Here is an 18042-nt window from a genome sequence, read left to right on the forward strand (position 1 = left end):
ATACCGCGTGATGTTTTATTTGCTCGCGTCGCTTCGTGGCTGAAAAATCAATTACATTCATGTTACTAGAATACATGGATCTATATTGTGTTAAGTGTCGCACTCACACAGCTACGATAAATCCAACCGAAATCGTTACACGCAACAACAGGAACGCAATTGCAGGAGAATGCGAAGTTTGCAAGACACGCAAGTTCAGATTTGTAAAAAAAAACTAGAACCGGAGGAGACATCGCAGCCTCCTTGTCAAATCTACCCGGAACTCCCTGGGCAAAATATCCCGGAGAAAAGCATCTGCCAGGATACAATTATTGTGGACCCGGAACGAGGCTCGATATCAGACTCGACGATAATAACCAACCAAAACAAAATGAAGATCCAGTAAACGCTATCGATAACGCTTGTTATGATCACGATCTCGCATATCGCAGCGGAGATTTGCAACAAAGGCATCTCGCTGATATCAAGTTAATTCACGCACTAAACACAATTCCTGACAAAAGTTTCAAAGAGAAATTGGCATCCTGGTTGATAAAAGGCGCAATGAAAGGCAAATTAGTATTCGGTGCTGGTAAATAATATGGAGCAAATATATTATTCTCCGCGAGGATTTTGGCGAGGAAAATCAGCGATTGCCAAACTTGCCAAGGCCGCTAAAGTAAAACAATCCGTCGCTGAATCGTGGCTATCGAAACAGGCAATTTGGCAAATATATCTTCCTCCGCCTAAGAAAATACCATACGCAAGTTTCACTGTCAGTGTTCCTAATGAGGTCCATCAAGCGGATCTGATGTTTCTTCCTCACGATACCGTCGACGGAGTCACATATAAATACGTCCTGACCATCGTCGATATCGCCAGCAGGTATAAGGAAGCAGAACAATTATCGAATAAAACAGCAACGGAGATTGCTAAGGCGTTTAGCGAAATTTATTCCCGATCCCCATTAACATGGCCAAATCTTCTCCAGGTTGATCCAGGTCGAGAATTTCTTGGCGCGGTTACTTCATTGATGAAGAAGAATAATGTTAAAATCCGACGCGGTATTGTAGGTGTTCATCACAATCAAGCTATCGTCGAAAGATTCAATAAAACGCTTGCAGAACGATTATTCGGATACCAATACGCGCGTGAATTTATTCAGAATAATCGATCTCACGATTGGGTATCAAGATTGCCTCATGTAATCAACGCGCTGAATAATGAGACGACTCGAACAATAGCAATGAAACCCGCAATTGCAATTACAAAATCGAATATACCCCTAAAGCGAGATTCCACAATTCAGCCTGTACTAGGTAGCGTCACAGTCAGATATTTGTATAAAGAAGGCGAGGCTGAAGGAGGAAGAAAAAGAGCAACCGATCCAACCTGGAGCGTTACAACTCACAAAATATCAGCCGTAACAAGATCATCAGGAAGACCAGCGATTTATATCCTAGATTCGTTAGCGCCACAACGCGGATTTACCAAGGAAGAATTACAAGTAGTCCCCGAAGATACTCAATTACCGCCAGCGTCATTGAGGTAATTTACTCGAATTCGTCCTAGTTGAGATAATTTTCTTACTCTCGACACGGCCAAATATACCAAATTTGACCAAGAAATTCTATCATCGATGATCCAAACTTGTCCATCTACGGTCAATCCCTGCGATGAGTGTATCGTTGTTGCGTAGCCTAATTTCCACGGTGATTTTTCTGCATTTATCGCGTCATTAACGAGATTAATATCAACAAAGATAATATCATTCAAGACCAAAATCTTTTCCTTCCCACATGGCAAAATAATATTAATATTTTGTCGTCGAGTATCAGTGGGCCTGTAGCATAACGGTACCTGCAGCGTTGGAAATTTCTCACAATGCAGCTTGAATAACATTTCCTGAATAATATCACGAACAATTTTTCTACTAGCAACGATCAGATGATCAGGACGCCACAAATTTAGAAAATTACTCATCGGAGTTTCGTCGATTATTTTCCTCATGACGTCACATTGAATCTTGTTTGGTTGTAATCGAATTAATTTTTTAAACTCGGTCAACAAAATATCAGTCGATCTATAATCAGCGTCGATTTCCTCGTAATAATCAACGAAGTTTCTGAGCCATTCGTGAGGCGATTCGCCATCAATAGGATTAGGTTGGCCGTGATCCCCGCACATTATCACAGCGGTATTTTTCCCTTCCAGCCAAGCTAATATCGATCTTAAAATATCTAAATTCACTGTGCAAATCTCATCAAATATTATGATCTTGTTGACATATTTGTCTCCCATACGAACCGAGTCCCATGATCCACCGCTGTATTTGAAATAACTGTGATACGTGCACGAATTAACGCCACGCTGCTTTATTTCTCGCGCTAATCTATGTGTCGGAGTCAACACGATCATATCGGAGTTTGCAAATAAATTTATTACTCGCGTTGTTTTACCGCTACCGCCAGGCCCATTTAGGTAAACGAATTTGCTGCGTGAAATTGGGTCAAACGCAGATGCTGCTTTGGAAAAATCTTCAAATTTATCTCGATGAAATTCATTGCAATCTTCGACATCGGCGTCTTCACAATAATCTAGGATATCCTCGTTTTTTATCCTCCACGTTCCCCATGAACTACCATCGGTGATTAAATTTTCCAGCTTATCTTGGTATTTTTTATCGATATAAAATGAATCCGTTGCAACTCTTACTGCGATATCAGAAATTTTGTTTATCATCGAGAGCAAATTTATACTTACATAGGCGAGCATCGACGATCGCAGATGTGTATATTGCGCTGATTCTCCATCAAGGTAACTAATCACGGTACCTAACTTTGCTCCATCAATAATAATATTCTCCCTATTACAAAATATTCCTCGCGATACCGTATCGGCGATTATAAAATCCATCTCGGCGTCGTTGATAAATAATCTAGCGTGTCGATGTTTATGATCAACAGATCCACCTTGAGTAAATTTACCAATTATCTTTCTTCCTATATCTTTCGCGTTGTCACAATCCGTCGGTAGCCACACCTCGATCTGTTTTCTGTAAGATATAATCGCCTCACTCACTGTCAACGACACTAACATCGATGAATCTAGCATATATCTCAATAACACCGTAGGAACCCAACGACGCTGGGAGAAATGCCTACCGAACCAAATATAACAAATTTTATGTAAATTTTCAGCAAACTCAAACGGCGTGACGCAAGCGAATCCGGTCATGACAAAATCAGGCAACGGTCCGTTAATTGCTACTCTTGTCATCTCGCTGGTAGGATGACCGAATTTAGCAAAATAATCTGCACAATCGCCATATCCAAGGAAACTTCCAGGATAACACGCGCTCATGTCAACGGAGATCATATCTTCGAAATCGTACTTGGTATTCCATAATCCGCCATGGCCGTATTCGATACAACTAAGTTGAATATCAGCGAGAAATTCGTTCCTTGTAGGCTTCCACGAGTTTTTCTCTCTGGCGGCATGAGCGGCCACAGACGGAACTGTAAAGCAATTTGTCAGTAACTGATCGGGATTCGACGAATATTTCACCGCGAGATTTTTCATCGACTCGTGTAATATTTCATCCCTGTAAATATCACCGCATGGCAGGATAAACTGATCGTATCTTTCCTCGCTCGAGAATAACCATATCGATATTGGATCAGATGCGCTTAATTTTTTGATAAATCTAAACATGGCATCGGAATTATTATTCTCCGCAGAAAATTCCGTAGAATTTCCACGGGATAAAATTTGACAATACGATCTCGTGGAAATATCATTACCGATTGCGACCACGCATGTGAATTGTGATCGACAATCTCGATTGGTGCTCCTCGGGATCTATACGGTGACGAGTATAATATTTCTCCCGATAACGTTTTCACCGTAATTGGAAATTTAAGATTTTTACTCAACACAGCTACATCGTCCACCGATGCACCATTAGCGACAGTCTTCGCCCACGCATTAATTTTATCTAGCCTTAATTGTGTTAAACCAGATCCACGTCGGGCGTTTTTCATGTGCTCGATAACACGCTCGGCCACGTAATTTATCATTGGCGATTCTTTCATCGCAGGTAGGTTTTTTACGTCCGGGTTGTTATTTAGCCGATAAATTCCATAAACAACTGCACTAGATGGATATGCCCTAGCATAATAAGGGCCATCGATTCCCAGTAACAATCCATGCTTAGAGTTTTTATCGAGAATAACGTTTTTCTTACCGCCACGCACTGGATCTCGTTTATCTCGAATAATCCAAGTATCGTCGGGCATTTGTGCGATAAATTTTATTCCAAAGATAAATCGCTCTTCTTTGTGTTCGGTTTTTATGTACTCGATTATTTTCTTGGCTCGTTCCAGGTTCATCGTGGCATCGATGGAATTTGTTTTCCATGTCGACCAAGTGTGAACGGCTCCGTCATCGAAAAATTCTTTCTTTGCCAGATCAGCCTCAGGTATAATATATTCTGCCTCATCAAGATCAAATATATCCATGATTATATTTTAGACATATGTTTAAATTATAATGCATTGCAAATGGATATTAATCGGCTCAACAAAATTCTGTTACAAATCCTGCAGAGGCGATTATTGCGGCGCTCATATATATGCGATTCGACGTGGCAGTAAAGGACCACAGCGATGTTTAGTTTGTCAAGTTGGCACGCGAGGAAAAACTCGGTTGTGTTTGGCCTGCGGAGGAAAGAATTATCGAGAATTGCGGCGATATTATGAAAAAAGATCCTCGTCGGTGATAACATGTGAAGAAGATTATATTAATCGATTCAAGGCAAATAACGATTTAGACATATAATTATTATATAATGAACTTGAAATCAGTGATTCCAGAAACAACAATGACATGCGAGTTTAAGTCTCATCCAACGATCACTGGATACGAGGCGTCGTCCGATGGTATCGTTAGAAATATTAGAACAAAGAATCGGATCGGTAGGGTTTGTAATTCAGGTTATCTTGTTTTTACCATCAACAAAAACAAAAAACGAAGATGCGCAAGTTATTTTTGTCATAAGTTTGTATTCGAATGTTTCAACGGACCAATAAAAGTCGGTCTTGTTATCGACCACATCGACGGAGGTAAGCTTAACAACAAGATATTCAATCTTCGCGCGGTAACTCCGAGTGAAAATTCCAAATTTGGTAATACCGGTGGCGTATGGCGACCATCTAAGGCAGTTAAATCAGTAAATCGAGAAACAAACGAGGAAATTGTATTCACGTCGATGAGTGCCGCTGCAAGATATTTTAGTATTAATCCAGCACCGGTGCAACGTGCGACAGAAAAAATAATCAACGCGACGTTTTCCTACAAATTCGGCGAATGGTTCGAATTTTACTATATCCCGATAATATCCGATTAAAAATCTCAGGATTTTCTAAAATTAAATTGAAGATTGCAAATATAAATATAAATGAACGAGGAGAATATAAATAACATCATCGAGGCCATCGAGGATTTAAAAAATAAAAATGTAAATTTATCCTCAGATTTGGACACAGGTAAAATCCGGTCCGAATTTGAGACAATCGTCCAAGGAAAACTCGAATACAGGTACACGCTACCGTCAGAATACAAATTTATAAAGAAAATCCAGATTGCGATGTACCAATCTCTTGCGACTGTCAGCGATGATCAAATCGAGGATTTCGTTAAATTATCGACGCTGGTAGAAAAAGTGAGATCGAGTTTATCTGATGAATACGAGTCAAGAAAAATTACCAGCTCGCGTGTCAGGCAGCTAAAAAAGCTGGTCGATGAGAGTAAAATTAAAATCGAAAAATCTTAAAAATCTTTGATTTTCATTCTTGCCACAAAAAAACAAAATTTTAAGAATCTTAAGAATCTTCGATTCTGATTCTAATTTTTATTATTTTTTTTAATTTATTTTACTGAAATTGTGCAATTTTCTTGTTTCTGACTACCATTTACCCCATCAAATTTACGAAATTATATAAATTGCACAATTTGACGGGTATTTACCTCAGCAGATTCACGAAATTATGTAAATTGCTCAATTTGACGGGTATTTACCCCATCAAAAACATAAAATTACACAAATTTCTTAATTTCCCTGATTTTTATTATTTTGTTTTATTATTTACTAAATTAATTTATTTACTGAAATTGTGCAATTTTCTTAATTTTGACGGGTATTTACCCCATCAAAAACATAAAATTACACAAATTACTCAATTTGACGGGTATTTACCCCAACAGATTTACGAAATTATATAAATTACTCAATTTGACGGGTATTTACCCCATCAAACTTAAGAAATTTACTAATTTTGAAAAATTTCCTGGTTTTTATTTATTTTTTTGGCCATTTTTCTTTGGCGGAAAGATTACGATCTCACCAGCAAGTTGATACTTAGTGTTTCCCCGCGTATATCAAGCAAATTTCCATTCTGGTCCGTCAGTTTGAAATTTATCTTCGATAATAATCGATTGTGACATCGCAGATAAAACGGATTTACTGGCTCTTTTATTATCAAAAAACCCGGAGAGGCGCTAGGTGAAAACGAATATAAGATAAATCCCTGCTGTGCCTGCTCTGACACAGACGAATCCACGTTGTAGCTACCTTCAACGACGTCCGCGTGAAGATAAATCGCGATAACTTCCGTTATGTTAACGATACCTGGCGAGATATATCGTCCCTGCCCGGTTGGATCATTATTGTGTTTGAGAATCGATTCTGATTGTATTTTTTTAGTCCACGCGGCATGTAATTTCGGAAATAAATCATCGATGGTGTCAGTGACGGATTTTCTCATTTTATCAACATCATAATCGGGAAATTTGAAATTTGGTAGCGTTTCCTCGGTTAATCCAAATACTCTCATGAATTTTTGTTTTTCTCCTGAATTTCTGATCAACTCGAATTTGCTAATAGGAAGAACATAATCGGCAATTGATATATCGTCGATTATCGCCCGAATGAACATACCGTGATAATATTCAACATCATTCGCGAGTTGATTTAAAAACTTCACGCGTCCGATAATTTCGCTACATGAGCCTGATTTATTTAAGATACATTCATGAAAGAATCTCCGCAATAAATTTAAATGTATTTTATGTTCTTGATTAAAATCGTCGATGGTTCTTCTTATCAAGATACCGTCTATGGGGGCTATTATCCTGTTAATATTGGTAGCGTCGAAGATTTTCACACCGGGGGGAATTTTGGGAAGAGGCAACCACGAGAGAATTCTTTCGTCCCTAAAAGTAAAAGCGAACATCACCAGGTTAAATTTGTGGTTATTCATGAGATTAATGGCATTGTGGATCGTGATCCTGTGTCCAACATCTCCGTACCATCCTTCGTCGGTGGTAAAATCTGATTTTTTTGGCTCCGGTAGCTCTGGAGGAGCTTCTTCGTGCCAACCTGGAATAATAAAATCAGATTTTTCTGGTTTTGCCAGAGGTGCGATTTCGGGCCAACCTAGAACTGTCCTAATCGATGATTGGTAAATATCGACGACATATGGCGATTTTACTTCGATGATCGATGACAACGTTGGTTCGTGTGCTAATATTTTTATTCCTGGAGTAGCATCGCCGGTTATATTTGATATCCTATAGGTTATTTCCTTGTCGATTTGCTCAATTTCGTAACTGCCTGTTGGTATGCCAACGACGATCCAATCAGGAGTTCCATCGGGACGGTTTTTATTGGCAAAAACAAGCGAATTATTCGATGATAATCTACCGAATGATTTCGATCTAACATTGGGCCAGCTGTTATAGACGCGTAACTGTGACAGCGCAATTTCCTTGACGCTAATTGGTATTGGAAAATCGATACTAAATTCTGGCCTGGTTGAGCTTGCCGATATCAGCGTTGTTATCGGCGGTGTCGTGTTTGTCACGATTTGAGTTAGTTCCGACATTATTGATATTCATTTGTTCAATCTCAGAGTAGATATTTACCATCACGGAAAATTCGAGATCGGATATAACGCCGTCGTTGAGACTCTCAGAAAGCAGCGATGATAATTTCGAATACGCTTCGTTGACCTGGGATAGTTTACTCGTGTACAGGGACAATTTTTCATTTGTGCATGAGGATATTTTTTTTGCGATGATATTGAGAACACCGGCGATTGTCGTTGTCGACGAGATTATTATCGTTGCTATGATCGGCGCGATTGTTGTTACCGCGGATAAGATTATACCTGCACCGGCGATTACTGCACTTACCGCGTACACAGCAACATCGATGGCAATTAATCTGCGCTGGTATTTCTTTATTTTTACCTGATACTCGTCGAGGAGCTTTTTTAGCGATTCTTGCCACGAACGCGCCTGATTGTAACGGTAGTCCGATGCGGTCATTTATTAGTTAGTTTATCTAACCAATTGGATATATTCCGGATAAATATTCGAAAATTACATGACAATCGGCCATCATCATGGTTCTAACTAGTGGTTCTAGCCTAAAAGTTTTCGTTTTATTTTTAAACATAGTCGTAATAAAAATCCCAGGATCATATTCACGAAAATCAGAACCATCGTCTATCACCACATTGAATTTTGTCATAAAGGAGATAATATATACTCGATATACGCCAGTAATTGGCGAGGTAAAGCTAAATGTGTTATTCTCAGGTGTCCACTCAACATCTTGTATTTTTACCACAAATGGTACATGGCAGGGAAGATTTTCTGTTTCTACTTCCGCTGGTATCGAAATACGCGCCAATATTCCAAGATTCATTGACGATATTTTTGTGTTAATATCGCTAATTTTTGTAGTTGCGTCAAGAATTTTCGTGTTAAAATCTCGAATTTCTCCGTCGTACAACGATATATCGACTTTTTGACGTGCCAATTCACGTATCACGTTAATTTCCTCGTTGATTTTAGTAATATCCTCGTTGATTTTTTTTCGTTTTCTCGCTGATATCGTCGTGCGATGTTTTATCGCTTTTCTGACTCATTACGGTATTTATTTCGGTAATATCGGCGAGAATATTAGTAATATCCTCGTTGATTTTTCTTACTTTATCGCTAAGATCGTCATGCGATGCTTGATCGGCTTTTTTCTTTGCTAGTTCGTTTGCGGCGGAGGAAGTATCGCTGGATGTTTTTATATCTTCCTCAAATTTTTTGCTAAATTTAGCTAAGGCATCGTCAAGTTTTTTAAGATCGTTATTTAGCCTGTTAAGTCTTTTTGTCACTCTGTCCTGAAGATCGTCGTATAATGTTTTATCGGCCTTTAGAAGCAACGTTGCTGATAGCTCGTTGTCCTTTTTTTCCACATCCGCGATATTAGCCTTCGAGGGTAACTTCGCTATAATATCGGCGATATCAGCGATGGATTTTGATACCGAATCTGACAGGCTAGTAAATTGATTGATACGATCGTTATATTCGTCTCGCTTGATTATATCAGTTATTTTGACGTTGCTTGTTTGTAATCTCCCTTCACGGCTCTGAAAAATAGCAACTTCGCCAGGATCTACTTCTGACAGCGATAGAAGATTATTAATATCATCCCTGGTTGCGAATTTTGATAGATCGACGTCAGTCACTTCTGCTTCCTTCTTCCTGTAGATAAATCTACCGTAAATATCAACCATGATATTTATCTATGGCATATTCAAATACGATTCTATGATACGGACCGGATGATTTTCAAAATTGCGTCGAGGACATCAATTGATTCTGGGCCGCATATCGGTGGATCCATTAACGTCTGCGTTGGAAGTGTCGAATACCAAATCGGAATATTTAACTTTGATACGTAATTGATAAATTCTTTTGGTGGCGCTAGTCCGTACGAGTCAAAATAAACAACTTCGCGAGGATTAATCGCGTAGGCGACCCAATGTGTGCCAGGGCCAGTATTTGAATCGAGATTTATTATTCCTGTCTCGGTGGAATTTGGTTTTTCTGGTAGTTGATCCCGCATAAATACGCCTCTGAAAAATTTTTTTTTTTTTCTTTGCTTCGTTGAATAAATCTAAATTTGAATAGGCCGTGCTAATCTTAGGCCGGATCCGTATGGGGGGCGTCTTAGATAAAGGCCGCTTCCATTTTTTTTACCGTATCGCCCTCCCATTACTTTGTGTACTAGTTTGTCGCCTACAGCTCCGGCCGCACCTAATCCTATCGCTTTTGCAATTGCCGGAAGAGCCCCGGATAATAATCCAGGAATAGCGGCTAGGAAAGGGAAAATTCCGCCCGTTTTGACCATGTCTCTGATGGCACCTATACTAAGATTCACATGAACGCCGGAATTCGCTGATTTGGCTTTGGTGAAACGTTCACGTTGACCCCTAGTTAGCGACAGTTTGTTAGGACCGCCCTGAATTTTATCATTTTTCAGGGTTAATTTCACACCGCATCGCTTTGCTGTTGCTGTTTGGAGTTTTTTCATCTGACCCGGGGTCAGAGTTACGCTGACGTGTTCGTATGGCATATTAATAATCGCTTAATCTAAATTTAGAAAATCTTAAAAATCTTCGATTTTAAAGTTACATTTTCTCGACAGGAGCGTCGATGATTCTCATTCTGCCGCTGATGCCTTCCAAGATCATTGTTCTGTCGCTGAGAATAACCGCGATCGCTCTTGCTACTGCTCCGCCTGTGTTAATTGTGGCCTTGAAATGAATATCAACGACAGATTGTTTTACCAAATCGAGATGTTCCAGGGAAAAATAATAGATAGGATAGCGAGTATTAAAATCTAGCTGTGATATTTGCAATCCGGTGTCGATATTTTGATCACGACCCATGAAACTTAGCAAGCGATGATATGCGCGGGCCGTCGAATAATTGGCAAAATTAATTGATATATCCTCGGATGGTTCTTGTTGCCCGTTTATCCTCAACGACACGTTTGTTGCCTCGAAATTATCGAATATCATGTGACTGTGTTCTTGATCATATCTATCTGCAGCTTGAAGAGCAACAAAGATGTGTCTAGGTGCCGAGACACCTTGTTGTGACGCAATTCGCCAAGTAAACATTCCGTTAATATTAACGTCGATAGAGTCAGTCGTAGTTGTTAGCCAGGACATAACAGACTTACCACCTTGATTCATGAATGACAATAATTTTTCTTCCGCAATTATCGATGGAACTATCGCTGGCATCCACAATGTAAATTTAGATAGGACCACCTTACCTTGATCACCTGCGCCCACACCTGCTTCTCGCCAGATGGCTCTGTTATTGCCTATGTCGTCTCGAACAAAAGAAATCGTGTGTTTTGCTCCGTAAATAACTTTCCTGAAGTGTCTGCAAAATCCAAAAATGTGAGATAACGGAATTGCACAGGAGAAATTTCGCGCACCGCCAATTAACATTTTTCTCCGTGTTTCAAATCCAAGGTTGTAATTGTCATTGGTGTCAATTATCATATTTTCGATGGCAACAGGAGCAGCGGGATTAGCACGATCAACCGGTTGTCTGATGATATACTGGACATGATCAGCGTTATCAGAATTATCCTTGGCGAACATCATACTAGGACCTGCTGACCTGATAAAATCATCCGAGTATCTGGCCAGACCTATTATCGTCGTTGCAACATCAGCGTTGCCCGTGATTGATTCGATTTCTCTTCCATCAATCATATAAGTGGCGCTCTTGAATAATGCCATGATGCCATTGTTGACAAATCCAATTTTAAAATCTGCTCCGTAGTCGACATTAGTATCTCTTGTAAGTGTACCAACAAATTCGATATACGCCTCAGATGGGAGAAAATATCTTGTTGTATCGTGAACTTGAATTTCAACGCGATTGGGTGCATTTGGTGTCACTGTGTCGTACGAGAAATACTGGAAATCACGCACGGATGTGTCTCTACCTACAGGCTCGTCCATGTCGAACACTTCGTTTGACACTTGTGCGAACATTTATTATTAAGAAATTCATCTAAAACGAAGACCGCTGCCCGATATGAAGCTTGTGTTTGCTACTTTCTTTGCTAGATTTGTGTTAGCAACTTCCTGTGCTAGGTCATTTATTTTTTTATTTGCTGCGTCGTTTATAGCTTTACTGACCTCGGGGGGCATTTCGCTGGTGCTAGGTAATTTGACGGGCTGCTTTTTTTTACGCACCAAATTTGATATTTTACCTTTGACAAAATCGAAGCCTTTACTGGCCAAATTACCAATACCAGAGATGACAGTCTCGCCAATTTTTCCTATTGCTTTTGATGCAATTTGCTTAGCTGCGGGTCCGATTTTAGGGACTACTCGCGTAACGAGGCTTCCAACGATGTCGCCTAATCCGTTACCGTGAATATATTTATATACGGGCAATCGAGAGTTAACTATGCGGACCTGTCTAGGTCTGCGTTGATGTTTGTGAACAATCATGTTATTTCAATTGCGTTGTTTTAATCGATGAGTTCGTCAACAAGCTCTTTGTAAATGTGAGAATCAATGACGCCACCGCGAAATAATCGCTGGCAAATATCTGAGGCCTCGTTGATTATTTCAGAAGAATTGTTTCCGGCTCGCTTTCCTCCTATTAATATTTCGAGGCGAGATACGTCGTTGACGACGCTGTCAGGACAAACGGTATATCCGCTTCCTATTTTAGAATTTTGTGGTGGTGGGGTACCTGGTCTAGGATAAGGATCCCCTGGTACCCCGCTAGGATGTTGTGGAAACGATCTTCTTCTTCCAAGTGTTTCTTGATATTCATCGAGCTCCTTTTTAAAATTTAAATATCCGATATCGAATAAATCCATCGGTTTTCCCAAACTACCAAAATAAATTAACTGCGGCCATGTTCCTGGTCCAAACGAATCAATGTACTCTTTTTTCAAGTAGTATCTTTTATTCGCTGGAGTATAATTCGCAGCGGTATCTAATCTTTCGCCATCATCTTTGAGCTTATCGATATTGTCTTCTCTCAAATAAATATTAGCGGGTTTAGTATAATCAACTTTTCCTCTTAAACGAGATGCAATTTCTTCCTCAGTTAATTCTTCTTCCAATTCCTGTGGTTGAATATCTTCTTCTTGTGGTCGAATATCTTCCTCCTGTGGTTGAATATCTTCTTTTAATTTTGCTTTTCTTTTCCGTGAAGATTTAGCCTTTTCTTCTTTCTCCTGTCGTCTTTTTTCTTTCGCTTGTTGCTTTTCTTCTTTCGTTTGTTGCTTTTCTTCTTTCGCTTGTTGCACATTATAATCATGCGTTTCCTTTGCGGCTGTTAAAAATCTTCTGTAATATGGATCCGTTTCTCTCGCCTGTGATTTTCCCGTGTAAACTTTATATAACATATTATACCAATTTTTACGGTTTGCGTATCTTTTTTTCCCTTCATCAGTCAGATATTCTCTTCGACCATCAAAATAATCTTCCGCAAATTGACCAAATTGATCTATATTACTATACAACGTCGAGAGCGGCTGTGATATTATTTCCCATCCCGCCTCGGCGAAATTTCCTCTTAAATCCTCGAGATGGAACGCTTTTTTTCCTACTCCAGGTTTTCTTACTCCAGGTTTTCCTTCTCCAGGTTTTCCTTTACTTATTTTAAAACCAATTGCAGGTTTTCCTCCTCCTGGTTGTTGCCCGCGTTGTTGTGCTAGTATTGCTAATCGTTCCGGTAATACTCGTGATTGTTCCTCGATACCTTTCAACATGGGAAGAATTCCGCGTTTCTTGATATCTGGATCTTTCACATCACCAAATATGACTCGCTCGGTTGTTTCGGTAACTGGCTTTAACCATTTTGACGATATCTCGGTAATTCCAAATTCTGTGTCTTCGTGTGCTCGGACCTTTTTCTTATATAATTCTTTTGCCGGGATAAGTTTCTTTACCGCCTCTAATTGTTCTCGCGCTAATCTAGCAGAATGAGGCTCTCCAACTGTGCTAGTTTTCGAACTCATATTATTTTCAAGTATATTATTTTAATGCGACGTAAAATTGGCCAAAGCAGCCCCACGTTGCAAAAAATTAATTCCCTGACATTTATTTTTCCTGTCTCGAACGCTATATTTACTAACACACACGGCGCGACCACCCGATGCACTCAGTCTGAAATGCATGAAAATTAGCTCTCGTAGAAGGCGTTATTTTTTAAATCTGAGGCTTCTACGGAGAAAGTTCGCGTAGGAAGGTTTATTTTGGCTGGACGCACTGGTCTGTTCAACTTCCCTGCTGCTTAAAGAGTAACCAATGTCTCCTAGGGTTCATAACCACGCTGTAAAATGGTACTAACATTTGCATGAAAAGCGCTAGGCAAATGCGTTCAAAATCGCATGGCCCGGAAATATATCATGTACTTTTGCATGAATAATCCGTATACTGCTTTGGGTGGAAAGATATTGTCACGTGATGACTACTTCAGTTATATCCCTTTGGAGTGACCTCTCTCTCATTGCTGTAACAAATTAATTGCAAGGGACCTCAAATGGGGTATATCTTTGACGAACATAGCTTCCAGTAATGCCAAAAATCCATCAAAATGATTTAATATAATGTACGGTATAACTATTGTCTATAAACACCGGTTATGGGTCACTGTTTTCATCCTTAATATGCTTAGATTTTTAGAAGGTGAATAGTACTCTCTCAGATAGTAAAAATCGCACTTATTACTGTCTCTCATATGCATAAAAAACCTTTAGAACAACAAACACGCATATTTACTACGAAGCAGATCTGTAAATTTTACAGCGTTATTGTTCACTAAGAATTAAGTTGCCTTTCTCTGTACATTTGACCAGCTATGAGTAATATAGCCTTCGGGCAGCTGAGCTTTACAAAGCTTTTCCTTGGTCATTGACACCTTTATAGACTGTCAGACAAGAAAACCATCTGTAAGATAACCATAGTAGCTTCTGAAGTTTACTTCGTTCGGGATTTGTTGGCTTGTTTTGTTTCGGCTTTGTTTATTTTACAGTTTAATATATAGAAATCAAAATCAGTTTTGACATAATGATATTTGGGATATCCTATGACCGATGTTCGGATATCCTGTGCATTTGCCGATCAAACCCTTTGAACTGGCGGCCACATCAAGTAAATTACTGGGACCGAATGAAGACTTTTATATAGCCAACAACTATTACGCAGTAATGTCTTTGAACTCCATAGCTACTAAGAAGCAAATACGTGTTGATTCACATTATTTCATCGTTGTTGTTGATAGCTAGTTTATCATTTTTGGAATACCTCATACTGACATTCTTAATTCCCGCAATTTGACAGATCGGCATATCGTCGGTCTTTGTCCTACCTCCTGACGGTAAGGTATGTGTGACTTTGCGTTTTTCTTCCTTTTCATTTCTTTTATTGGACAAGAAGGACGACATATTCAACAACACGTTGTTACTGTCATTTTATTTAATTTCGTTCACCAGCACGGCCGTACCAGAGGAAAATGGAGAAAGATCAGGACGATTCACAAGCTAAGATGCTTAAAAACGGAAACTCGTCTTCTGAAGGTGGCGCAGCTTTCACTGAGGATCCGTCAAATCAAACTGATGACATGTCCGTGAAAAACAAAGTTCCAGTCGATAGAGGATGGGCATGGATGATACTCTTAGGTACCCATTGTTTTCACTAAAACATTTCAGTAGTCTTGCAAGATTGTTAATACACAGTTTTTGTGTCAATAAAGTAGGAGACATATTTATGTCTTTTTGTTGGGGGTTTTCGGAAGTAATAAATCATTTACTAGAGTCACGACGAATCACTGGTTAGCGTGCCGGACAAGCAGCTGAAAGGATGCAAGTTAAAATTCTACCATCGAATCAGCATAGGTCGGTTACCTTGGTATTTCCATTGCAAGTAACTTTATTAATGTGGACTCGGCACTAAAGAACTTGTTTGTATTGCTTTGCATTAAAACTAGAAACCATTCATGTCTGTCTTAAATAACACATATTTCATGAAGCAATAAACATTATACAAATAAAAACTTACATAACTACATGAAATGTTACATATAAATACGTACAATATAAATAAATATTACAATCAAAATCCAACTCACTACGTGAAGATAAAGTATGTTCACATTTGGACGATGAACTAATTTTAGATCAGTTTCGTTCATACATGAAACTTTGTATCCCATTTACATGTTGTTGTTGTTTTCTGAGAACTTTTTTATTTGAAACAAAAGTGAAACTTACGACGAATGGCTCTGCATATAGCTAAACTATAGCTCCTTGCTAACTATGATCAGGAAAGTCATTGACTAAGGTGTTTTTTCTTTTCTTTTTCCTTGTTTTTAGGAGCTTTAGTTTATCTTACAATTGTTATTGGAGCGTTGAAAAACTCCGGAATCTATTTTATCCAGTGGCAGGAGCGATTCAATGCCACGTCATCAATGACATCACTGATCATTAGCGTACAAAGTGGAGTGTATAGTGTCTCATGTAAGTATTACAGTTCCTTATCTTTCTTCTTTTTATTTTTCTCTTCTTTTTTTTTTTTTGTTTGTTGTATTAACTAACAGCCATATATAACGAGCATGTAGAGCACCAATACATTAAGAATAGAAGGTAGCTTTGGACAGTTACCTTAAATATATGAACAAAAAAAACTCACTTAACTTTCACAGCGTTAAAAAAAACGAAACTAAAATTGTCACTAGATAATGTAGAATGCGCAAGTCTGTCAGAGGATGACATGAATGTGTTAAGTAGAAATGCTATGAAGACCATAAGATCGGTATATATTAGTAGGTAGCTAGTAGAACTGGGTACCATAAAAATGTTATTCCACGCAATACCGCAGCATTTCATCACAAACCGATATACTTACCACGGTATACCGCAATTATATTGCAAACAAACCATTTAATATTCTGGGCCAGGGGTGTGTCACTACATGTTAATAAAAAGAATCTGTCTGTCAATAGCTATGCAAAAATATCTTGCGCCGATTAATGACAACAACAAAAAACGTTCATACCCATTACATTATTTCAGAAATGATTATCTTGAAATAAAAGTAATTACAATATCTCAGCACGAAAGAAAATCACAGCATCTGTCGAAATTACCTAATATTGGATGCTTTTACTATCCTTATGTTAATAGCCTTATAAGTTGTAATCTAAAAGATGTAACTAAAATGGGATTATTAATCTTACGCTGTATTTGAAGGCCTGCGAAGGCATTGTGCTGATAATAGGAAGTGTTGACAAGAAAGTATACAGCTTACTAGTTACAATGTTCATAAAATGAACTGGGAAACCTTGAGTGGTATGTCAACACCCGGGCAAGGTATTTATTACTGAGAGCCAGTAAACATCTACTAAACATAAGACACACTGACTCAGCAAATGAGACAATATTTAGTGTACTTTAGAATTTGCCAGACAATTGATTAAACGGAAACAGATGCTTTCCTCAAAATCCTTATGATTCGCTGTTTCACAAAGGAGTATGTGTACTTAACACATTGAAATACGCTCGTACATAAATAAAATCACTTTTTTTTCTTCTAAATCCAAAATGTTTTCAAAACGTTGCAATTGACCCGAATATCTTTCACAACATCCTATTTAGCCACTACGTTGCCACATGTGACATGTGTCAAACTTCTGATGAAGGATAATAAATATAATTTCAAATTCACTACTTATAAGCATAACTGTTTTATAAAATGCCATGAAAAATGAAAACATGCAGCTAATATCACGAGGTTCGTCACCAGATTACTCGGAAACCTCCGTACATTCCTTACTGACGGAAACAACCGACGCAAGTTATGTAATCTGTCATTTAAAAGAAAATATAACTAAATTTTAAATCATGAACAATAGTGCACATTTTATTATTTAGAAATGAAATTCAGTTACGTGTAAAACGACTGAGAAAACTAGATAATATTTCCAGTTATTAAACACATGAAAAAGACACGCAACTAATATTTGACATGACAAGACATTTTGCCTTCGATAGTTGCAGATCGTCTATCCACATAGGGGCCCCGAGTGGCCGAGTGGTCTAAAGCGTTCGCCGTTACGGATCACTGCCATCTCACCTCTGTCTGCGCCGGTTCGAGTCTCAGATTCAGCCAA

At 38.7% G+C, this 18042-nt stretch overlaps 1 protein-coding gene across 2 annotated transcripts in view; it reads left to right on the forward strand.

The window, feature by feature from the left end:
- Positions 1 to 18042, forward strand: part of LOC149799941 (monocarboxylate transporter 12-like) — a 39543-nt gene that overhangs the window by 4792 nt on the left and 16709 nt on the right. The window contains exons 1-3 of one of the 2 annotated variants that reach the window (XM_089957149.1): positions 4362 to 4459; positions 15368 to 15553; positions 16247 to 16390. In XM_089957149.1, the coding sequence (XP_089813275.1) occupies positions 15388 to 15553; positions 16247 to 16390 (310 nt within the window). In that variant the 5' untranslated portion in view covers positions 4362 to 4459; positions 15368 to 15387. Of the gene's footprint in view, positions 1 to 4361; positions 4460 to 15367; positions 15554 to 16246; positions 16391 to 18042 lie in introns of those variants that run through there. The other variant, XM_089957148.1, reaches the window with a different exon arrangement.

The sequence above is a fragment of the Sinohyriopsis cumingii genome, chromosome 5 (assembly GCF_028554795.1).
Source record: "Sinohyriopsis cumingii isolate HCF-2022 chromosome 5, ASM2855479v2, whole genome shotgun sequence".
NCBI lineage: Eukaryota > Metazoa > Mollusca > Bivalvia > Unionida > Unionidae > Sinohyriopsis > Sinohyriopsis cumingii.